Raw genomic sequence first — 26,086 nt, forward strand, 5'->3', positions numbered from 1 at the left:
GCACGTGCTTGCTTCTAGAGAGTCGGGTTCCAGTCCTCTGTGCCAGGAGTGTCACGGGGTGGACTGAAAACGTGCAGTATTGGGGAGGGGGGCGGGCCGGGACCTGGGGTGGGGCTGGAGCGGTTGCATGCAGACCCAGAATTCTGAAAATACAGAAATCTCCGAACACCTCAGTCCTGTCCGGTGAAAAACGACAGCGTTACACGTTCTTGTGCCAGGAGATGGCTGTTCACCCCCGCTCTCTGCAGTCCTTTGGAGCTCTCTGATCCATCCGTGACTCGGGCTGCAAGAGCCCCCGTTGCAGAAGGGAGCAATTCACACGCTTGTTTTCTCTCTAAGTTCTCGGTGGTCCGAGCCAGTAAGGTGAGCAGTGAGCACGGCGTAAATGGCTACAACGGGAAAGTCACGTTCCACCACCATAAAGATGGATCCAGCTCTGAGCCATGGGAAACCTCGCTTAACAAGACCTTTCTTACTTCTTTTCTTTTTAAATCTCTGATAGCATTATCACGCTTCTGGGTTTTGTTTTATTTTGGCTTTAAGGTCAAGAGTGGGCTGAATGCCCTCCCCCTGGGGACAGAGGTGGGGAGTGAGGGGAGAGGGCAGAGAACTATTCACCTGAAGGGTGCAGAGAGGCATCTTTGCCAAGAGACTGTGGCAGCCAGCTGCCACCACGGAGCCAAGTTTAAATACAAAATTAAATGGCACCTCTGTTTAAGATATGTTTATGTCAACAAGACCTGTTGGGAGAATGATCTGGAAGAGCACCTGGGGTCAAAATACCTGATTGTAAGCACAAATCGTCCCGAGTCCGCTATGAAAATCACCTCGGGACTATAACAGCCACTCTTGTCCCCCTTTCAATAGAAAATGGTCATTCTGTCCCGGGTTTCTCCACTGGAGGGGGAGGGGGGAGAGGGGAGGGAGGGACCCGGCTCGCAGAATTCACAAACCGGGACGTGCCTCGTGTCACGAGGGTTTCGGATTCAGTTGTTGAAAACTGGGATCGTGCGTTTAGCACAGATCCGTCGGGGCCCCCTGAACAGTGTAAACTTGGGGTGGTCTTCTTGGTTGGGCAAAGCTGAGTTGAACCCCAAACTGAAAGGGAGCACGGTGGCTTTTATACTCCAGTGATGCAATGATTATACCAGCTTACAGGAGTTCTCAGCAGGTGCTTTTTATTAATTGATAAAGAGCTAAGGCTCGGTTTTGATAGATAATATATATTTATTAAATGTATTAATGTGTGTTTTATAATGTACCTTTATCCTCCCCTGGCTGACTGTTGCATACTTATAAAAAAAAAATCATTACGGAGATTTCAAGACAATCAATGTGTGCCATAAATGACTGTATATAAATATTACAAATTTAAAAGGTTGTAAAGCATGGGCAGATAGGTTTTATTTTCAAAATGCTGTTCTTAACACAAAAATAAAGGCTTTACTATTTACTTAAGACGTGTGGTAGCTTGTCAGAACCACCCAGTACAATGACTAGGCCTTCGGATCTGCCTGGAGGCTAAGTCTGTGGCATTTTGAATGGAAGGGTCCTGGTTAATAGCAAACCGCAGAACAAATGAGGGTAATAAGTCAGCTTACCCATAAAATGAGCAACTTTCTATAAAACTTCGGGGCCTGGACAAGAAAAATCCTTTGTTATTGTTGTCTGGGCTTAAGTGTCTCATCTTGTTGGGTTTGCAATAAAAGTTAAGGGCCGGTCTCCTTTGGAAATGGTCATAGGCAATAATGTCTTTTTTATGAAAAGAGTGTTCACCAGATAAGCTTAAAACCCACTGCAGAGGTTTGGGGCTTAGATTTAAATACAGATCTTTGTAAAGGCAGCCGAGAGAAGGAAACTGATAACTAGAGCATTTAAGCGTCTCTTGGAAGTGGAGTTCGTTGTACATTTTAATGGTGGCTAGTGTAGAACACTCTGAGGCACTGAAAAAATATATGGAGGAAAAGAATAAAGTTTGGGGATAAAGCAGAAAGTTAAGACTAGTACTTTCTTATAATAAACTCTTGGCACTAAAGCACATTTGCAACAAATCTTATCTTGTGCAGAAAAGGTTCTGTATTCACATGTACCAAATCAAGTCCTTAAGGAAATCACAGTGGAGGAAGCATAATTAGGACATGTTCCTCCAGTGGGGTCATTGGCGCTCAGAAGGGAAAGGATACCCACAGAGGTTAAGGTGGTGGGGTCTTAGCTGCAGCCTCTTCCTCATCCTCCATCTTGCATTTCACTGCAAAGAGATGAAAGAGAAAGTCAGGAGCGATTTACATACCTAGACAGGCTTGTTATTTGGAAATCGAACACTGGGAAGTGTGGAGAAGGTCAGTTTCACCAAAACCCATCCGGCAGCCACTGTGGTGCTGGTGCCACGGATCCAGTGAGGAAGAAGAGGGCCATTGTGCCCCAAGGGCGGCACCTGAACTTTCAATACCGCTTCACGCCCTGTTCGTGGCCATTCTCAGATCAGTTCAGAAGGTCAGAAGTGTGCTCTGCAGGTCGGGGGAACTGAAGGAAGGAAGCTCTGCAAAGACGCTGACAGATTCCAAGCTCGGCTCAGCGCCGTCTGTCACCACTCCCCCTGTTCCCTCCACCCACCCAAAATTAAAAACTCAGGATAACACTGGGGTCAATACTAGGTCAGAAGAGAATCTTTTCTAGTGTTTCATGGTCTGGACAAGAATGTGAGCTGGGTGATTTCCTGAGTCAGCCAAACAGGAAAGTCAGCTGAACACCGAGTATGGCACTATTTGTAAGCGAAATTGTCCCAACAGATAAAAGCCCCTCTCCCCAAAAATAGGGAAACCCGGATCCCTGGGTTGGGGGGGGGATCCTTTTGGAAAGACCCTCTCTTTTTTAATAAGTCTTTGCTTCTGCTATCCAGGTGCTTGCCCCAGAAGTTAATGCTGGAAGGGATAGCCTGAGCAAGGGCGCGGGCTCTGGTGGTTTGTGGAGAGCAGTGTTCCAGTAGGAAGGCTGTTGGGGGTTGTCACCAAGTAGGGTGGAGGTTTCAGTCCAGCCCGTCCTGCTGGTCCTGGTCCTGGTCCCGACCTCCCAGAGACTCAGGGCACACCCTGCCAGACCTGAGCCGGGGGAGAGGTGTGGCCCCCATCGCCTGCGATGCAGCGGGCTGAAGGCTTGCAGCAGCACAGGCTGGCCCAGCAGTCTTGGAGCTGGGGCCACAAAAAGACTTTCCAGGGGCTCGTGGTCGTGGTTTATCCACAGAGTCCATTTCCACACCTTCCGCTTCCACACGCAGACTCGCAGCTGCTGGCCTTCCCTCTCCTGCCTCTCCCCACCCTCACGTTGCCCTGAGTGCAGAAATCCCCAGGGGCCAAGCGAGGAAGCAGTTTGAAATGCTGGCGTCCCCCAGAGTCGCCTTTACTTTCTATGCTTAATAATTATCAATTTATAATGTATGTATTTGACTTTGTGAACTACTAATAATTGTATTAATAACTCAAACCAGAAAAATATTTTTAATACTTGAAGGCTGTGGTCATGGGAAAAAATTTTTAAATTGTTTTAAATGTATATACCTTTTTTGTTCCATGTATATAGAAGCTATGCGAGTAACCACAGGGAAGACCCTATGATGATGACAGTGAATGATCCTTCATAGCTGAGGATGCTCCCCACCTCAGTAGGTGCCCTTCCCACTGAGAACCCACGGATCCATGATGGGGTCCCGGATGTGAATGTTTAGCAACTGAATGGGGGTGGTGGAGTCGTGATCTGTGGAACATTTGCCAATTCCATAGCTAATTTTGAGCTATCAGCTTGACGACGGGAGACAGAGTTGGGAAGAGGCGCACACGACCAGACGGGGTGGCTCGGCACATGGCTGCTCTAGATCCCCGCGGGGAGGGATGCAGTGACACCTCAGGTGCAGGATGTTCTCCAGGTGTGGTGGGGGACCAGCAACGTTTGCATCACTGGGAACCTGTTAGAAATGCAAATCCAGGGCGCCCCCCCAGACCTACAGAATCAGAAACCGAGGTGGAGCCCAGCAATCCGTGTTTTTTGTGTTTTGTTTTGTTGGGTTTTTTTGCCAAGGAAGAGTTGCCCTGAGCTAACATCTGTTGCCAATTTTCCTCTTTTTGCTTGAAGAAGACTCACCCTGAGCTAACATCTGCTGCCCATTCTCTTTTTTGTTGGGCGCCCCTGCCACAGCATGGCCACTGAGAGACGAGCGGTGTAGGTCTGCACCCGAGAACCAAACCTGGGGCTGCCGAAGCAGAGCACGCTGAACTTAACCACTAGGCCACGGGGCTGGCCCCCAGCAATCCGTGTTTTTAACAAACCCCCCAGGTGCTTCTGATGAACACGGGTTAAAATCTGAGACCCACTGACCACTGGTTCTCTGCCCTGGCTGCATTTAAGAGGCACCCGGGCGGCTTCTGAAGCCTGCAGGTGCCTGGGTCTCACCCCACACATTCTGAGGTCTGAGCCTCAGGCACTGGTATTTATCCAAAGCTCCCATGTATTGCTAATGTTCAGCCAGGGTTGAGAGCCCCAAACTGTGGTTGGAGTCCCTTTAAAGAAAGATGACATAAAGACCCTCAGAGCAGTTCAGAGGAGTCTCAATGTCTCAAAATCTAAGCCATTTGAAGGACACTCTCTCTGGCCTGTAATTGGCAGACAGACACTGGAGGCTCCTAGTAGTGTGAGGGAAGGAGGGACTGGCTGAGGAATGCCCACCCTTGGGTTTTCTTCAGTTCCTCAGCCCCGCCTGGAGGGAGAATTCACCTGCCGCCCTTTGTCCCAGGATTTTAGCCAATTCCTGTCTGCGACTGCTAACCTCTCTGACCCACCCCTACACTTGGACCTTACCTGGGAAAAAGCCCTTATTATCTCTCAGATCCTCACACAGATCTTGAGGGAGGAGAGTGGAAAGTGATCCTAGGGGCGCGCATTCAAACTGGAGAGTCCAGATAGCACCTCGAGTTGATGGCCTGGACATAAAGGTGGGTGTGGAGCCTCACGGGGGAACCCCCTGGGGCTTTGAACAGTCCCAATACCTGGCCCACCCTGGCCCATCAAGTCAGAATCGCTGGAGGTGGGGACTGTCCTGCAACCGCACTGGAAAACTGGCACTAGCAGGTGAAAGTGAGTGCGCACGGTCCATGCAGTGCAGCCATTCCACTCCTGTGTCCGTCCCTGCAGAAACCCTTGCCCTGTACACATACCAGGAGACATGCGTGAGGATGTCAGGACAGCAGAAAACTGGAAACAACACAGATGTCTCTCACCCACTGACTGGTTAAGTAAATCGGGGTCTACTTGAACAGCGAGTGTACAGCAGCGAACGCAAATGAACCAGCTACACGTGTCGACTTAGATTAGTTTACCAACGTCGAAAGGAAGGCGCAAGGCGTGGAATAATGCATATAGTATGGTTCTCTTGACAGCAAATCTAAATGTTGAGGGGTGCATAGAAAGAAGAACGCGACAAAAAAAGCAAGAGAAGGATTATCACAAAAGTTTGGCTAAGTGGCTTCACGGGGCGGAGGGGCTTTAAAAGTGTTGACTGTTCAGTTTCCTCACCAGGATGGTGGTTACGTGAGTGTCTGCTTTATAGTTACATGTATTTCATAGTCACCATTGTATGTGTATTTCACCCCCCCAAAAAAAAAAGTTAAAAAGAAATAAAGATGGTGGTGTGTTACTTGAAATTACAAAGTCAACCCATAAAGGAATGGGAAAGAGCAACTGAACAGTTTGAGGAGGATGGGCATGGGATGCTAATCCTCATCTGTCACAGCAGGAAATCAGGAGATAATGTCTAAACTCCTCTCTGTGTTAGAGAGACAGAAGTAACCGCCCAGAGAATCAGCTAAGAGTTCACGGAGATTGCCGTACACGAGGGTGATGATGCTCATGGCGTCCTCTGTTTTATCTTATATTTCGTTTTAACCATGGGAACCACGTGCAAAGATTACTTTACTAAAAATTAAGAAACAGTCGCTCCTTAGTGGTTGTCCTCCTGGTCTTGGTGGAACAGGGTTACTCAGTGGATGGAGGCAGCGAGGGAGGAGGCAGCCCGGGAGAGGCAGGCAGGGGTGCTTGAATGAAAGAACCCCGTTTCCACCTTAGTTCAGAGACATCATCGTGGTTGGCTTCCAACAACAACAGACAGATGCCTCCATGCCCCTGCGTCGTCCTTGTCCCCTTCGGCAGGCTGGTTCGCAGCCAGTTCCGGAAGGGCTGGGAGGGTGGAAAATCCCGGAGAGATGCGCCAGCCCTTCAGCTTCAATTAAAGGCGATGTGACAAGCAAGGTCCCGAATACTGATGAGACTCGTTTAGTCCCCTCCTCCTGGTCGCCCTCATCCTCTCCTGCTCCAGTCTGACGGGGCTGAGAATTCAGGACAGTCAGAGAAGCTGCCTAAGGCTCGAGACATAGGGAGGAAATTCAGGGACCACGGGGTCATCCAGCCACTCATTCAGTGTTGCCCAGGTGTGGCATCAGCATGAAGGATCACTTGGGGCAAAAATAGATTCCCGGCCCAGACCTTTAGAATCAGAGTCTTCAGGGGCGAGGCCTGGGACTCAGCATCTCCCCACTTCTGTGCTTTGAGTGATCCCTTTGATGTGACACGTTTGGGAACGAGCGCTGTATCACTCAGCCATCCTTCAGTGTCTGTTTCCTGAGGGCCCAGGTCTGAGACAGCACCTGCCTCCTGCGGGTGCTGGGAGGAGCAAACGAGACAAGGCGGGCCAAGTGCTCGGCACCCAGCCTGATCCGGAGTTAAGCACTCAACAAATAGGAGCTATTATTATTTTTAGGGCATAGTCTGAACTCAAGGAGCTCACATTCTAGAGGGGGAGGCAGGAAAATCAACAGGGAATTATAAGAACCAAGAGATGCTCACACACCACGGAGAGAAGTTGCTTCAATACACGTTCATCCATCACACAGCTGTGGACCATGACAGTGCTGGGTCCTGAGTCACAAAGAGGAGACTGGTTCACACTCTCAAGTCAGCAACATATATAAGAAACCTTAAAATATTAATTTTTTATCCAATTAGCACCCAGTTTCTAGGATTCCAGGAAAATAATAAAAGCGAATACTTCTGTGGTACTTACTGAGCCTTTTACACACACGAAGTGATGCTGTTATCCTCCCCAGCCTCCCAGATGAGAAGACTGAGGCACAGGCAGGTTGTGTAACTTGCCCGAGGTCTCACTGTGGGCTGTCTGGCTCCCACACTCACGCTCGTAACCTCTACACGGTCATAGTCTCACAGCTGTCTCTCACTAGGGAGACGAAGACTTCCGTCATCAAAGACGGGACAGGGATGTACTCAGACGAAGGTGTCCACTGCCACATCATTTACCACAGAAACAGTTTGGGAGCAACCTCAATGCCCAACCCTTGGGGAACGATTAGGTATCTGATCATTTATAAACTTGGTAAAATATGATGAAGCCATCAAAAACGTGGTGCTTCTGCCAAGTTTGAAGGAACAGGGAGAAATGTCAAGGGGAACATACAGGGGGGCACGTTTCCTGTAAATGTCGAGGATGTAAATTTGAAAGTGCTCGATACCAAATGTTAACAGTGTCTCCCAGGGGGACGCTGAGGCGTCTGTCTGCTGGTGTGGGAAGCCAACCAGGATGATGTCTCTCAAGGTGAGGTGGACCCCGGGTTCTTTCACTCAGTCATCTCTGCCCCTTTTTCCTTCTCGCCTTTCTGAAAAAAAAATCTTTTTTGAGAACAAGTGGTTCCTATTTTACAACCTTTCCTAGGTGAGATCTTCAAAGCACATCCTTTAAATATGACTGCCCTGTACAAAATTCACTCCCTCCAAAATTACGTTGAGGCCCAGCATCCCAACTATGTTAAAAAAAAAAAAAAAACTAAACAGATAAAACGATTGAAAGGAAATGGATGAATTTTTTCCCCAAATGTCTATAATATACATGTATTGCTGTACAATTGGGAAAAACTTTCTTTCTAAAAGAATTATCAGAAAATATACCCGACAGAAGGAAAAAAGACCTACACAGGAATCAACAACTACACGGTATTAGCACCATCAGTCAGAGACCAAAGACAGGGAAAGGCAGGAAGGATGAGAAACCGGGTCAAGCCGCGTTGGGGAGCTGCAGAGTCCTGCAGCTGCTGGCGCCCCAGGACGGCCAGACCCAGTGTGGGAGGCCCTGAAGAGGCCCACCCAAAGGTGAAGATGCCTTAGTAGAGCTGACCATTCCAACAACAGGAAGGAAATGTTTGCTAGGCCAAGTTTCTGATGGATGAATTGCTAGAAAAATGTTCCCCCTCAGTCTGCTTGCTAATGGAAGGGCAGACTGTGGAGTCAAGCAGACCCCGTATTCACATCCTGGCTCTGCCACTGAATATCTGGGTGACCCCTCACCCCCTGCCTCAATTTCCCCATTTGAACTATAAGTATAATAATCTCGACCTCACGGAGTCCTTATGAAGAGGAAAGGAGGTCACGTGTTTAAAGTACCTGAGACAGGGATTCGCACACAGTCGGTACTCAACAAATGTGACCTCTTTTCCCCAAAGTGGACTATAGAAATATATGTGAAATGCTGCAAAAAGAGTTCACTTAGCATCTTTTAAAATTCATAACCTGTCACTCATCTGAAAGTTATTTTATCTTACAAGCTCAGCTATCAAACACAGCCAAGAACTTGAAAGTAAGTGGAAGCAGCTAACGTAGATATTCTGGAATGTGCCCCAATCTCTGGTGTTTTAGTCATAGGAGAGCCTCTGAGACCTCTCTGCGGGCACGTGTGCTCATTCTTTCAACATCATTTTGGCGAGCTGAGCTACCAGATATTCCAAGAGCATAACTGAGTTTAGGAATGAAGTGGTGTCCCAAGGGCTGATAAGCACATAAAAAGGTGTGCAACGTCATTAGTCATCAAGGAAATTAAAGCCACAATGAGAGCTACAACACACCCACCAGGAGGGTTGAAATGAAAAAGATTCATCATACTAAGCGTTCTCAAGGATGCACAGCAATTGGAATGCTCACGCATCACTAGTGGGAATGTGAAATGGTGCAACCACATTAGAAAATGATCTGGCAGCATCTTCTAAAATTAAATACATGTATACTTTGAGACCCATCAATTTGACTCCTGGGTAATCTGCAACTGAAGTGAGTATTTACATCCACCAAAAAACATACAAGAATGTTCATAATAGCAGCATTTTCATAATAGCCAAAAAGTGGATACAACCCAAGTGTCCATCAATAAGTCAAGATATACAAATTGTGATGATAGTCATACAAAGGAATACTACACAGCAATGAAAAAGAGCCAACTACTGTTACCCTCAACATTTGGTTGAATCTCCCATACACAGTCTTCAGGAAAAGAGGCAAGGGATAAAGGAGTCCATACTGTGGTTTCCATTTATATGAGTTTGAGAATAAGCAAAACGATTCTATGGTAATAGAAGTCAAAATAAAATCTGCCTTGGGGTCAGGGGCTACTGACTGTGCAGAGGCATGAGGGAGCCCGCTGGGGTGCTGGACATGTCCTTTATCTCGGTCTGGCTGGTGGTGACGTAGGGGGTACGTATGTAGAAGTTCTCAGAACTGTATGATTATGACCAGTGCATCCTACTGTACATAAGTTTTACCTCAACAACAGCAAAATAAAATAAAATTAGAAAAATGGGGAGGAAGAGAACAGGCACCAAAATCTAAGGACCTTTTAATTCAGATCCAGGGCAAAGAGTCTTAGGTGCCTCAGCAGTCCTTGAGGAAACAGCACTTGCAATAGAATATTGACAACTTTGCATAATTAATCAGGAAATTTGCATTTACTGAATGCTGGATGTTATGCTCATTTATCCTCTCATTTAATCCTCCCAGCCACTCTGGAAGTAGACGCTATCATTATTTCCATTATACTGATGAGAAAATTAACGTTCAGAGGCGCTAAACAACTTGCCCAAGGTCACACAGCTAAGTAAACGGCCATGCCAAGATTCTCAGCCTGGTTTGTCTGAATCCAAAATCTTAACCATCATGTCATACCAACTCAGAGTAAGAATTGGGGCCCTTGATCCTGACCCAGAATAATCCAGTGGAGTTTAAAGTCATGTTCCACACTTTCCAATTGGAAAGGCAAGGGAGTATACAATATATATTACCAAGATTTTATTTCTTTTCTGTTTTATTGAGCTGAAAATTTAAAATCAGATTATTTTTCCATTACAAAAGCAAAACATAGTCATTATAGAAAATTTAAAGAATACAGAAAAGATATGAAATAAAACAACAAAAAAACTCCATGTCCCCCCATTGGGAGAAGAAATCGTGGAAGATCTCCTTTCTAAAAAGAAATAAATATTGACATTCAGGGGGTAAATGTCAGTAGTCTGGTAAGTTTACCTCCCATCGTGGACAGTGCCAGATGTTGGGTTGTGTTTTGAAGAAAGCTGAGCCAACTTGGAAGCCACAAGGCACTGGGGTGAATCTGACAGTCTTCAATGTGCGGTAATTAAGGCTTTCTGTTGTTGACTTCTAAACAATGTTACTAAAGTAAGCTCAGAGCTGAGCCGCCTTGAAGGCAGTAAGTATTTTAAATGGGAACATTTGGTGCCGGAAGTGACAACATCGGTTATATTGAGACAGAATCACCGGGATTACCACAGTTTTGACCCTGGAAAGGTTCTTGATTCCCGGAAAGGGAGACATTTAATAAAAGGCTTGTTTTTTATAGTTGAGGAAAATTAAGACCCGGACAGGGGAAGGAAGCCACCAAAGCAAAGCCAGCAACCACAAAAAGGCCATCAGAGCACACCTTCTCAGCCAGAGCCATCTGGCTTTGAAGCCCACCATCGTTTACCAACTGGGTGACTCGAGCAAGTCTCTTAACCTCTTTGAAGCCTCAGCTCTCTCATCCATGAAAGGGAGATAGTATAAGACCTTCTTTTTGGCAGAGTGCAAAGATGAAATGAGATGGTACCCATTGCCTGGCACACGGGAGATGCTCAATAAAATTATTTCTTAATTATACAAGTAATGCGGTGACTGTAGGAAAACTGGAGAATATGCTATTTTTAAACAAATATTTAAACAAGTTTTCTTTAAATCACGTAGGTAAGCTTTCTGTGCTATTCATGTGTTTCTATATCTGTTAGTATTTTCCTTCCACATCTCAGTTTGCAAGGGTAGCTCCATTTCCCAGTTAGCTGAGACTGGAATCAGCACAGCAGTTTAAACAGCCACCGTCTACTCGGAAATTCTGTGCCTTCAAAAGCCCAGTGAGTCATGGGTGTGAATGAACACAGACGAACCCCATCAGCCGTGTCTTATGACTTTTTTATTTATCTCTGCATTCTCAGCTGCCGCTGCCAGGGCTGAACCTTTAGAAATATCCCAGGCATTTTGAATGAGCTTGGGGTATAAACAGCTCTCCTCCAGTTCAGACAGGCAGAAGCTCTGTATATTAAATGTTGCCTTTAAGTGAAATGGAAACAAATCCTCCCGTGTATTTTTAAACACCTCCTCTAAGAATGCAACAAATTAATAAGGAATTGAGAAATTATTTCCATCGGTACTCACTCATTATCTTGGCGGTTGGTCTAGAACCCAGGGCAGACAGGGCTCAAGTCAAGAAACCCCAAGGACTAAGAAACCTAACTCATCAAACATTAAAAGAGGGGAATGGGACTTAACAACTCAAGAGGTTCATCCACAGAGTTCTTTCTAATAGGAAGCCCTCTGGTGTACTGAAAAGAAAATGTGAATATTTTCAACCACTGAGTTTGGTGAGAAACATATTTACCTCCAAACAAAACTACATTTTTAGAAAGGATCACTCATCTCACCTATGTTGTTCTTACCCCATAAATGTCTCCTAAATCCCTCTACTTCTGTCTATTCCCATTGCCACCAGGTCATCGGATCCGTCCCCCACCTACAGCCACACTGATCTTTCTATAAGTCCCATCTGATGCTGCCACTGCCCAGCTAAAACCCTTCAAAGTCTCCCTGCCGCCCTCAGGGTCAAGTCCAAAGTCCTTACAAGGCCCATGAGGCCACTGCTCTCTCCTGGCTCCCCCGTCACCTTGTATCCTGCTTTTGTCACCCGGGCCTTCTTTCAGTCCCCCTTCCAAGCCCAGAGGCTTTGCCTAGGTCCCTCCCTGCAGCTCACGTCTACTTAATTCCCAGCTCACTCTCATCTCAGCCGAGGGGAACCGATCTAATTCCCCTGCTAAGGTCTCTCGTGGCACCCTGAGCTTCTTCGAAGCCCTCGTCACAGTTTGTAATCAGGAATTTTGTGATTACTGGAACAGTGTCTGGCTTCCCCACCAGACTTCGAGTTTCCAGAAGAGCAAGGTGTTGGCTTCTGGTTCCTACTGTATCCCCAGCACTTGGCACTGTCCCATCCCGCACCAAAAGCAGACGCTCTGTCAATCTTTGCTGAACCAAGGAATGAAACCCCGCTCCAGCTTCCTCTGCGAGCCCCCAGCCCTCTCTCAGCCTCCAGGCTGTCAAAATGACACCCAGCTATTCCAGCAACACAAAGCGTACTCCAGTTCCGTGGGGACGCCCAGACTGTAGTATCAGAGAGGCCAGTGTTTGCGTAGGGGCTCCAGCACTTACCAACAGCATGCCCGAGAACCCTCTAGAAACTTCTGTTTCCTCAGCTATAAAATTGGGTTCCTCGTCGATCTCATTGCACAGGATAATCTTGATATTTAAATACATTAACTGAGATCACACACAAAAATCCACCAGAAGCGTGCCCGACACACAACAGATGCAACAGGTGCATGATAAATGGCCGTTCTTGCCGTGATTCAAAGATTCAAACCGCTGTTCGCCTGGTTTCCTAGGCTAAGCCCCTTCAGCCCCTTCAGCCCCCACGAGGTAACCAAAAGCAACAAGACACACAGGGGGCCCGCCTGCCGCCTTCCTTCTTGCCTCCCTCTGCCAGCGCCTACTGTGTATTTGTTGACGCTAGACCTAAAATGGTGAACGTGTCAGATGGAACCATGGCCTTCCTGGAGCTTACCCATGTGTGAATTAAAAGATAAGTGCTTTCAATATGTAAACGACATCCTAAATCTTAAATGTATACAAAGATTTAGGACTGAGGACATTGATTTGGCGCATGATATCGAAACACTTCTCTTTGGCTAAAGTGAGAAACATTTCATGTCTGCTCGTTACGATTGCAATTCCCAGGCTGATAGGAAAGACTTGAATGTCAGCGCACCATCTGCTCACAGGTGTACTGCTCCATTTCTGCTACCTGTTGCAACTTGCAGTACAGCTAGCAACAATAAGAACAACAATGATGGAAATAATAATTATTATTATTAGTGCTATTTATTGAGTCTTACAATATGTCAGGTGCGTATCAGGCCATATATCCCTACATTTTCTTTAATCTTCAAAACAACTCTATGAAGGTATTATTATCTCCATTTTTCAGATAAGAATACCAAGGCTCAGAAAGTTTACTGACTTTTCTAAGTTGCAAATGTGGGATTTGACTCCTCATTTGTCTGTACCTGTTCTACTGCTTTTAGGGGGATCATCTCAAAGTTTGAATTCAAAGATTAATGTTTTCAATATGTCAAAATATCTTCAATAGCTGCACAAATGAAATTAAACTCTCTTAGGAATGAAAGCAGCCATAGCAGCAATATTTATATGAAATATTAATTTCGTGAAATTTAGAAAGACGTGTCCAATAGGAACATAACTGAGTTATGTAGCTAATCATATGTAAATTAAATTTATAATACAGGAGGATATGTTTACAATGTAGAGTCAGGTGAAAAAGGCAGGGACACATGAAAATAATTGCTGTGGAGTATGATCTCACTGATGTAAAATTAAAGATAGAGATGCATTTTCAAAAACACTGACAAGAAAGATAACTGGAAATCCAAAGAACTCAGAATAGCCAAGACAATCTTGAAAAAAAAAAATAGCCAAGTTGAAGGACTCCTACTTCCTGATTTAAAAACTTACTATAAAGCTACAGTAATTGAGATTGTGTGGCACCGGCAAAAAGATAGACATATAGATCAATGGAATAGAATTGAAAGTCTAGAAATAAATCCTTATATTTAAGGTCAACTGATATTCAACAAGAGCACCAAGACCATTCAATGGGGAAAGAACAATCTCTTCAACAAACGCTGCTGGACAACTGGATGTCCACGTGCAAAAGAATGGGGTTGGACCCTTACTTCATGCCATAGAAAAAAATTAACTCAAAATGGGTCAAAGACTGAAATGAAAGTCCTAAAACCATAAAACTCTTATAAAAAATGAATAAATATTCATGACCTTGGATTAGACAATGGTTTCTTAGATATGACACCAAAAGTACAAGCAACAAATAAAAAAATAAATTGGACATCATCAAAATTAAAAACTCTCGTGCTTCAAAAGACACTAAGAAGGTGACGAGACAACCCACACTGTAACTCGTACAGCTGATAAGAAACTTGTACCTAGAATATATATAAAGAACTCTCACAACTCAACAACAAAAACAAGCCAATAAGAAGGTCAAAGGATCTGGACAGACATTTCTCCAAAGAAGATATACACACAGCCAATAAGCACGTGAAAAGATGTTCAACATCATTAGGCATCAAGGAAACATGAATCAAACCACAATGAGATACCACATCACACCCACTAGGATAGCTATAATCCAACAGACAGATAATAACAAGTGTTGGCAAGGATGTGCAGAAATTAGAACCTTCATACATTGCTGGCGGGAATGTAAAATGGTTCAGCCACTCTGAAAACAGTCTAGCAGTTCCTCAAACAGTTGAACCTAGAGTTACCATATGACCCAGCAATTCTACTCCTAGGTATAAACCCAAGAGAAATGAAAACGTATGTCCACACAAAACCTGTGCGCGAATGTTCATAGCAGTATTATTCATAATAGCCAAAAAGTGGAAACAACTTAAATGTCCATCAACTGATGAATGGATGAATGAGGTGTGATACATCCATACAATGGAATATTATTCAGCCATGCTATGGGCTGAATTGTGTACTCACTCAAATTTATATGTTGACGCCCTAAGCCCCTCATGTGACTGTAGTGGAGACAGGGCCTTTAAGGAGGTGACTAAGGTTAATAGGTCATAAGGGTAGAGCCCTAATCTGATGGCACTGGTACCCTTGTAAGAAGAGGAAGAGATACCAGAGTCTATGTAAGGACACAGCTAGAAGGCAGCTTCTGCAAGCCAAGAGAAGAGCCCTCACCAGAACTCGACCATGTTGGCACCCTGATCTTGGACTTCCAGCCTCCAGAACTGTGGGAAAATAAATGTCAGTTGTTTAAGCCATCCAGTCTATGGCATTTTGTTATGGCAGCACAAGCTGACTAATACAAGCCATAAAAAGAAATGAAGTATTGATACATGCTACAAAATGGATGAACCTTGAAAACATTGTGCTAAGTGAAATAAACGACTCACAAAGGCAAATCTATAGAGACAGAAAGTAGATTAGTGGTTGTCTGGGCCTGGGAGGAATGGGGGTCTTGGGGAATTTATGGCTAAGGACAGGAGGATTTCTTTGGAGGGGGTGATGAAAATATGCTAAAACTGATTATAGTGATGGTTGCAAATTCTGTGACTATACTAAAAGCCACTGAATTGTACACTTTGAATTGTATGATATATGAATTACATCTCAATGAAGCTGTTTTTAAAAAAAGGAAGATGACATTTCAATGGTGGTCATCTCTGGTGGTGAGACTTACAGTTACCTACTTTTTTGTTCAGTTTCCCACAAAGGGCAAGTATTACTTTTATAAGCAGTTAAGAAGAAAGTTATTTTTTTAATTCTGTTAAAACAAATGCCAGAGAATTCTCCTTTTCTACAAAGCTGATAAAACTCACGCCTCTGCAGTGTTCAGATACACGCTAATGACAACTCCCCGGGCCAGGCTTTTCAGTGTCTAATGTTCTTGCACATACATTATCTCGTGACATTCACAACCGCTCTGTGTTGTAAACAAGGCAAAGACTTGTTTATATCCTGCTTCCTCCCTAAAAGGATTTGAGATAATTTACAACGAAATATAGTTAATAAAAATATAAAAAAGAAAACCAAGACTGAAGAGAAATGGAAAATTTAGATATGCTAACCAGAAGAGTCAAGAAGTTGCTATAAATGAGCTTTAAATTGAACTGTGAGGTTCCTGGCAGACAAGGCAAAAAGAGAAAGTTAGGGAAGAAGCAGACCATTTCCTCAAGGGAAGCAACATTTTTCCTGGCACCATTTGCTGGATAATAGTTCTTATATGAGGATTTATTTTTGTAAAAAGATTTAATGGAGTTTGACCAAAACAACATTTTCACAGAAGATGCTGAAGTACATTTAATATGGCTCTTTCTTAGAACTACCTTAATTTTGAAAGCCAAAGATATACCTACCACCTTGGCAGATTCAGGTTAACACCTAAGATCATAGGGTTCAAGTTTATAATCTGACCGAACCCAGTGGTTTTCACATTCTTAAACTGCCACCTATGATAAGAAATACAATTACACTGCTTTTACAGTACACAAACACACAACCGAAACAAAAATTTCACCAATTAGCATTTCCCTTACTGTAAGCAATACATAGTGATATTTCCTATCTCTATTCTATTTCATTTTTAAAATGCTTGTGGCAACCCATTAACTGATTTCATCATCCACAGTGGGAAAAACGGCTCTAACGTGATTCAAAAATTGTATGTCACTAATCATTACTAACATGTGTGAGGTATTAGGACAAAGTGTGTTACCTGCATTGTCTCCTGTGGGTCTCTCTGGGACCCAGTGAGGGGAGTATTTTAATTATTTCGTTTGTACAGATGAAGAAACCGATGCATAGAGAGGTTAAGGAACTTGCTCAAAGACACACAGCTAGAAGGCTGCCAAGCAAGGTTTGAATACAGATTTTGGGACTCCAAGCCCAGGACTCTTTCTGCCATTATTAGCTGCTCACTCTGGACAGCTTCAAATGTCATTTTGAAACTTCTTAAATGACAAGTCTCTAGATGCCACGAAAAACAAATGAGGCCAACTCCAGTGCACACGGTGACAGCAGGACATATGCAGAAGACAGTCTCCTCTCCCTCCCTCCTCTGATGGGACAAAATAAGGCACTTTTTAAAAGTTTTTCTATACACCGAAGTATTAACAGTGACAGCACGGTGGGTAACTTTTTTTGATCTCTTGATATTTTCTGTATTCTCATAATGAGAATGTATTACTTTGATAAGGGCACAATTTCCAAATTATTTCAAAAGGAATCTGTCTGTCCTTCTTAACATCTAGCCTCCACAGCTATATACCTTTAACATTTTCCATGTCCTGGACTAATGAGAGTTGAATCTGAAAATTGGCAAGACACTTTAGCTGCTCAGATCCTAAATTTAGATCCTGAGGGTGAATACCATGCATCAATGGGGCTGGACTGGCTCTCACAGGGAGAAGCAATTAGACGGGTGGGACCACTGCCCTTTAAACTGGGCTAACAGGCGCAAAGGGACATGTGCTTCGTGCCCTCGGCAATTTAATCAGAGGTTGTGTCCTGATGGATTTCATATGAAACCAAACACCAACAGATGTCTCCTGAGCATTTGTAATCCATAAATAACATCTGTGCATTGCAGCATAGGGAGGCAGGGAAGAGGAAAGGGTCTGGAATCAAGCCGCCTGCTTCTGCTGCTTCCTCGCTGGGTGGCCCTGGGTACATTGTTCAACCTCTCTGTGCCTCAGTTTCTTCATCTATAAAATGGAGACCATAGTAGTACCTACTTCAAAGGGCTACTGTGAAGACTGAGTTACTATAGGGAAGTGCTTGCCTCAGAGTAAGCACACAGTGAATGTGAACAACCCTTGTTATTATTTTTGAAAATATGGATAACCAAAAAGAAAAAGAATCACCTGCATTTCTATTTTAGAAAAAAACAAAACAGGCAGAAATCAATCAACCCATCAATTGCCTGTATTACTACCACTTAGAAATAGTCACTATTAGCATTTTGGGGTTATATTCTAGTGGACTTTTTGTCTTTGTCCATTTATGTATTATGTGTAAGCGTATATTTTCACCTTATTTGTTGGCTTGGAAACATTTCTGTTTACTTTAGATTGACCTTTTCCATAGAGTGTTTACCAAGCTGGGTAATTTGGGAAGGGGATTATGTAACATAGATTCATTCATTCAATCAACAAATATTTCTTGAGCATCGACCACATGCTGGGTGCTGTTCTAGGTGCTGGGGATGGAGCAGCGAACAAAACAGGGAGAAAAAAGGCCCTGCTGTCATACAACTTAGACAGTGTGGTCACACAGACAACAAACAAAATAAATCATTAACATCATGGGTGATTCAAAGGAATTAAACATCTAAAAAAATTATTTACCAGTGACTAAGTTAAATGTACCGCGTAGTCAAAGGCGATTTGTAAAGGAGCTAACATAAGAACTGCAACATCTATGCAGCCCCATGAAACACATGCAGGAAACGTGGCACCCAGCCATCCTGGAGTCGGCTTCGTCCCAGATCCTTCCTCATGGCCGTGGTTGAAGGGCAGCCACACACGTTTCTTTATTTCTCCAAGGCTGCAAAGAAGAGATAGCACCAACACCAAGGTCTTGATCTACGCCCACCAGATATGGTAGGCTGTAATATAACTCTGGAAGAGGCAGTTTTTTTAAATTAGCCTGTAGATAACATGTTAGATGGGGACCAGTAGGGCAGGGGGTTGGGGGAGCCAGGACAACCAGTGAGAAGGTGACATTAAGCAGAGCCTGATGGAGGTGGGGGAGTGAGCCATTAGGATATTTGGGATCTGTGACTTCAATTTTTCCTCTCAATTTTTTTTATTGTGGTAAAATATACATAACATAAAATTTACCATCTCAACCATTTTTGGGGTGTACTGTTCAGTGATATTAAGTACATTTACATTGTTGTGCAACCATCACCACCATCCATCTCTAGAACTCTTGCATCTTGCAAAACTGAAACTCTGTGCCCAGTAAACAATAACTCCCCCTTCTCCCCTCCCCCCAGCCCCTGGCAACCACCATTCTACCTTCTGTCTCTGTGAATTCGACTACACTAAGCACCTCACGTAAGTGGAATCACACAGTATTTGTCTTTTGGTAACTGGTTTATTTCACTTAGCATAATGTCCTCAAGGGTCATCCATGTTGTAGCAGGTGTCAGAATGTCCTTCCTTTTTAAAGCTGAATAATAGTTCATTGTATGTATATACCACATTTTTCTGATCCATTTACCCATTGATGGACACTTGGTTCCTCCCACTTTTTAGCTATTGTGAATAACGCTGCTATGAACATGGGTGTACAACTGCCTCTTCAAGACCCTGCTTTCAACTCTTTTGTGTATATACCCAGAAGTGGAACTGCTGGGTCATACGGTGATTCCTTTTTAAATTTTTTTAAGGAAGCATTTTGGCTACACCATTTTACATTCCCGCCAACAATGTATAAGGATTCCAATTTCTCCACATTCTCACAAACACATGTTATTTTCTGGTTTTTTTGATAGTATCCATTTTATTGGGTGTGAGGTGGTCTATGCCTTCCTTTTAATTTTTTTGTAACAGCTTTATTGAGATATAATTCACATAGCATACAATTCACCTATTTAAAGTGCACAATTCAATGGTTTTTAGTATATTCACAGATTATGTGCAACCACCATCACAATCAATTTTACATTTTCATCACCCCCAAAAGAAACTCCATACCTGTTAGCTGTCACCCCTCCCCCCATGCCCTCAGTCCCCCAGCCCTAGGCAACCACTAATCTACTTGTGTCTCTATAGATTTGCCTATTCTGGACGTTTCATATAACTGGAATCATATAATACGTGGCCTTTTGTGTCTGGCTTCTTGCACTCAGCACAATGCTTTCAAGGTTCCTCCATGTTGGGGCATGTACCATGTATGGTGTGGCATTCATTTCTGTATGGAACTCTTTTTGCACTTTTAGAGAGCACGAATTCCAGACCTTTCCCTCAGCCTAGCAGTCCGCAGACTGACTGCAAAGAAGGCTGTGATAACAGCAAGGCGGTGTGATGTTGTGGAAAGTTCTACATTTCCTCAGCTCTGCCCTTAGCAGCTGTGTGACCAAAGGCAAGTGACTTAACCTCTGAGACACAGTTTCCGCCCCTGAAAGATGGGGGTAATAATAGTTTACACTCATTCAATTTGTTGTGAAGATTAGAAATAATACAAATAAGGTGCCCGGCACACAGTAGGCACTCAATAAATTAGAGCTTTCCTGAGGATCATGGATCTCTGCAGATACCCACACCACAGCAAGAGCAGTTTCCCACTGCCCTCCCCCTGTCAGCTCCAGCTTTCACTCAGAAAGAGTCACCCCTGGGTGTGACAGACCCAAATGTGGTGACAGGAGAGGCCCTCAATCTAGGACATATGTTTCCCACTCCTCAATATATGATCAAATGAAAATCTCCTTTAAACATCCCTACTCTTTTCCCCCAAACTCCCCTAAATTGCCAAATACCCAGTCCACCCTTCCCTCTCCTCTCAACATCTAAACCTCCCCACTTACTCTCTGGCCTTCAACTGTCTGCCCCACTCTCCCCAACAGAAGCCCAGGATGCTCACCACCTGAAGTATTGTTCTTACCTCAATCTTGAGATCAGACTCCCAAACCCAACCACCACCACCAAGACCACAGCAACAGTTTCCCAAGGTTTGGCAAGAATCTCTTGCCCAAGGGGCAGGAGATTCTACAGCAAATGCCTATGGGATTGGCTGTTTTATAGAGATTTCCTGGTTTACCCCCTCCATTTTTCTAAGGAGAAAGCAAGGACCCCCTAGCAGGTAAATTGCAGAGTTGGGCCAGGAACTCAGATCCTCTGAATTTTAATCAAATGAAATTGCATTAGTGAGAAGAGCCTTGCAAAGGAAGGTTTTGAATCCAAAGCCATTACTGGGATCTTGCAGCTAATCCATAGTAGAAGGATTTTGCTGATGTGGTTACAACACATTCTCTACTAAGAATAAACCCATGTAATCACTTTCTTTGGCCTCTAGCCTGACATATCCTTATAAATTTCCCCCAGGGGATTCTAATCTGCAGCCAGGATTGAGAACCAGAGCTGTAGGTAAATTACCTGGAATAAAAATTTTATTTTTCTTGACAGTTTAAAAAATATTACTAAAACCCCAGCCACCAGCTATTACCATTCACTTTGTGCCAGAGATCTATTAAGTAGCATACACAGTATTTAATCTTATTTAATCCTCACAGGAGGCCTCTGTGACAGGCCCTCATTGTCCCCATATAACAGAGGGGAAAGTGGGTCTTGAGAGGATGACAACTTGTCCATGACCACAGCGATGGTAAGAGGCAGGACCGCAGGTCTGTCAGACCCCAAAGCCAATGCTCTTAATAACGACATACATTAACCGTATGTTGAATGTTTATATTACCAATAATAGTTACCATTTATTGTTCCCTTATTCTTATGAGCCAGGCACTATTCCAGCTCATTTCATCCTCACAAAAAGCCCATGGGGTGGCTACTAATATTAGTATTTCTATATTATTGCTATGCAAACTGAGTCACAGAGAGGGTGAGCAACCTGCACAAGGTTACACAGTTGATAAATGGGAAACTTAACCCAATCTGCCTCCATGAGCCTTCCAGAAGTTTGTAGATTAATCTAGATCCTACTAAAGCATTCTGCATCTGCGTAACTGCAAGGAAGAATGCTGAACATTCAGATGAGGGAATGAAGTTAATGAGGTTGAAAGCAGCCATTTACATATACTTAAATTTGGGATCTTGAATTTTTGGGGCTGACCATTTAAAAAAGGAAATCATCTTTTATTTTACTTTGTAATTTCAGCAGAATAGCAGGGGATCTTTGAGCATTTCAATAGAAGGCATGTCCTAGCTGGGCAGACTTTTGCAAATTTTAAGTGAAAAGATACGTATGACAGTTGATGTCATCCAAACATCCCCGCCCCCGGTGAGTCTTAAAAATAGAATTGATGAAAGTCATAGCAAGGCATGAAGTTGCTAGATTTCTTTTAATCAAATTTTTATTTCTTTGGCAGGTTAAAGTGGAGAAAGAACTGAAGTTTGAGGAGATATGAGAGAAAAAATTAAAATGAAAGTGACACCTTCGATTTACAGATATATTTCTTCTTAAGGAGCCATTGGATTATCAAAGCAATCATCTCATTTAGAATTATTCCCGAATGTAATCATTCTCATTTTACAAGTAGGGAAAATGAAGCACAAAGATTACATGGCCCATCAAAAGTTCCAAAGCAGGCTGGTGGCATTAAGCATAAACTGATGCAGCGTTCTAGGATGATAGTATGGTGATCACTATCTAAACTTAATATATTCATGTCCTTTGAGCCAGCAACTCCATTTCTAGGAATTTATCCTATAGGAATACTTCTATAAGTAAGCAAGAATATATCCACAAAAATATCTAGGGAAGCATTGTTCATAATACAAGCCAAATATCCATTCATAGGGATTGGCTAAAAAAAAAGTATGATACTTATCTGTCATATTTATGGAACCACGAAAAATAATGAGATAAATCTATATATATTGGCATGAAAAGATGTCAATGATATATTGCCAAGTGAAGAGAAAAGCAACTTACAGTACACTAGCCATAATATATGGTTCCACGTTTATAAATATATGTGTGTGTATATAGATTGATAGATTCATAGATAGATTGATAGATGGATAAAGAAACTCCATGTGCTGACACCCTCAATAGTGGTTGTCTCTGCAAAATAAGTCACTGAATATTTGACCTTTCCTGTTTATGATAGATTATGTTTGTTAGTCACAAACAGTCACAGCTAATGCCAGAATCCATCTCCTGGGCCACCGGCTAGAGCATTCTCTGCACCTTTGGTGGCAAAGCCCTTCCCTGCTCCTCATCTGCAGATGGGCAGGGAATCTGGAAGGAGGGAGAGAAGAACATCCTCATCCTTATCCACTTCCCCCCGGCTTCCTGTGCTAATGAAAACGATTCCCAGAAACATGGTGATAGATCCTGAAGCTTTTGGACTGGGGACTCAGCCTCCTTTATCCCCAAACCTCCCCTGTTCCAGTGGCCTGTGGTGATTTCAGTGCTAGTGTGCAGAGCGGGAAGCATGGCCAGACGATGCCCACAGTCCAGGCTGGGGGCCCTGGTACCCTGCTGAGAAGATTTGCACAGGGCCCACGTGCCCTACTGGGCACACAGGTAAAGTAACTGGAAGACGTGGCGTGAGACGGCCTTCGGTTCCCTGGCATCCGGCAGACCTGGTCTCCGGCCCTCCTGGCTGTGTGACCTTGTGTGAGTCATGTATCCTCCCAGCCTGGGTTTCCTCATCTGTGCAGTGGAGACAATATCCTCTCTCTGAGAGAGCAGGAGTGAGGACCATGTGGAAACAAAAGGTGCTTAGTACAGCGCCTGGCACACGGTGCATGCTCGAGTTCCAGGGGCATCCTAAGGTCACAAGCATGAGGTGTGGCCAAGATGAGGTGCTTATTTTAAGAATATCCTTAAAACCCAATCCTAATAGTTAAGATTTGTCATTACAATCTAAACTTAAAATACTAGATTTAAAATCAGGAAAAGAAATTTCTCTGGATTCTATCTCCATCCCCACCACAGGCTTTCGTCTTTTCCCTCCAGAAGCAAATGCTGCTCTAAGGAACTCATTATTATATTTAGGGAAAGGATGGTGTTCACTATGTTACATGTCCTCTTAATGAAAGAAAAATCACCTCCAGGAATAAGTGTGCTCCCAAGAAACTTTTTTAATCTTGAGGACACAATAAACAATCTAATGATCCTGTTTCCTTCATTGGTGTGGCTTCTAGGAAGCTCAGAGCCATATTTCTATTGATTGTAGGAACATTTTTGAGGTTATTATTCACATTGCATAATGTATTAGGGAAAGGCCCAGTGTCTCCTGAACAATTGGCTTGTCTTTTTTCTTGCAGACACTGTGAATTATGTAACAGACATTACTTCCCTTTTGCTTTGTCTCTAAGAAATATCTAGCAAGTATAGGCCTTGGAGTAATTGTTTTGCTTACTGCATTTAGTGGCTTTATTTTTTCCCTAATCTTAATTTTTCCTTAACCCGATTACCACATTTATCTAAAAATGTTATATTATACATGTTTCTATAAGCTACGACAAACCACTCTCGGTTTAAAGAGTATTTATACACATATAAAGAATATACGCACACATACGAGAAATGTAATCTGATGTCATATATACATATATATATATGAAATGTAATCTGATGTTATGGGAACAATTTCTATCATTTCTTTCTTCCTCCTCATATTAGATTTTCAAATAAAATATGGGTATTTGATTACAAAGCACATTTGAAAATAATTACTGACTATACGAAGCTAAAAATATGCTATTAATCGAGAAGGGATTTTTGACCACATCCCCAAAATGACTTAGGCATCTTCTCTTGGATTATGTTGGCTGCAATTCTTGTCACACACATTTTAAAATAATTCCTGCAACTGTCCCGATGGACAGAGACTCAAGGATAACTTCACACCATTTCTGTCCTAGAAGAAAATCCTGTTTGGGACGGCTTCTGAGTCAGTGTAACATGAGACGGGCTATAAATGACCACGATTCTACCCGACAGCTGACGCTTCTCTCCCTCAGACCTCCCGTCTGCACCAAGGTTGCTGCAAGAAATGAACTTGGCAAAATGTCTTCATATTACAAATACCAGAGCATGATATGGATAAAATGGCATGCCCTCAAGAAACGTATGGTGTTTGTTTGCTGGATTTATATGGAGGGGAGTTTGTGGGTTTTTCAGATGAAGCTGAAAATCCATTTTTATTTTCAGTCCCTCTGTTTATTTTCTTTATTGCAAATCTAAAGGAGGACTAACGTGTGTTTAACATTCATTTTCAAATTGCTTCATCAGAGGTCTTTGGGGTCTAATTATGGTGTCACCTTGGCTGGGGGGATTTCTTTTCTTTTTTTTTTTTTTTTAAAGATTTTATTTATTTATTTTTTTCCCCACCAAAGCCCCAGTAGACAGTTGCATGTCACAGCTGCACATCCTTCCAGTTGCTGTATGTGGGACACGGCCTCAGCATGGCCGGAGAAGCGGTGCGTCGGTGCACGCCGGGATCCGAACCCGGGCCGCCAGCAGCGGAGCGCGCGCACCCAACCGCTAAGCCACGGGGCTGGCCCGGGATTTATTTTCTAAACCTCCACACTCCCCAGATTCATAAGGTTTAAAACAGGAAGTAACTCTGCAGTGCGTGAGCTTAAGATGACTCTGCTCGGCGACAGCTGAGGAGGACGGAAGCTCGGCCTCACCTGGTGGGCGGCAGGTTGTATCCTGCCCCCTCCGAGGGGCTTCCCTCAACGCAAACCCAAACACAAGAACCTGAAGCCCAGGTCATAAGAAATCGGACAAGCAGTATGTCACGTTCAGGAGGATTCCTAAGAGGGCTGGGTCTGATGGTGGAATCCAAAAGAGCGTCTTATCTCCCTGCGTCTCCCCTCAGGTATGTGTCACAAGAGTGGACACTGAAAGGGGACGCCAGGGCCCTAGCCCCAGGCCCTCCACTGGCTGTGTGACCTTGGGCAAGTCCCTTGACCTTCCTGGGCCTGTCCTTTTTCATCTGTAAAATGAATCCCAGAACTTTATCCACCAGATACGTCCAGACCGCCTGCTCTGAGCCAGGCCCTGTGCTGGGCGTGGGGGCATCACAATGAAGTAGACAGACACGGTCCCCACAGGGAACCCCATGGAGCTTAGAGTTTTCGTGGAGGAGAGAGACACAAAATTGCTTAAAAGCACACAGGTATTTTAATAATGACAATAACTAACATGTATGGGAACTATGTGCCAGGACTTGTTCTAAAGATCATCTCTTGGAACCTTTAACCACAACTGTATGAGACAGGTATTATTATTAGTCCTATTTTGTACATGGGAAATCTGAAGCTTAACGAAGTTAGCTAGATCAGAGTCACACAGATAAAAG

General features: G+C 43.7%; 1 protein-coding gene across 1 annotated transcript in view; it reads right to left on the bottom strand.

Moving 5' to 3' along the window:
• Positions 1 to 1,130: 1,130 nt before the first annotated feature.
• The window catches only part of IQCK (IQ motif containing K), a 118,685-nt gene continuing 93,729 nt past the window's right edge, over positions 1,131 to 26,086 (bottom strand). Inside the window, exon 9 of the mRNA XM_058569938.1 lies at positions 1,131 to 2,248. Coding sequence (XP_058425921.1) covers positions 2,193 to 2,248 — 56 coding nt within the window. The 3' untranslated portion in view covers positions 1,131 to 2,192. The remainder of the gene's footprint in view (positions 2,249 to 26,086) is intronic.

This window comes from Diceros bicornis, chromosome 26 (assembly GCF_020826845.1).
Source record: "Diceros bicornis minor isolate mBicDic1 chromosome 26, mDicBic1.mat.cur, whole genome shotgun sequence".
NCBI classification, from domain to species: domain Eukaryota; kingdom Metazoa; phylum Chordata; class Mammalia; order Perissodactyla; family Rhinocerotidae; genus Diceros; species Diceros bicornis.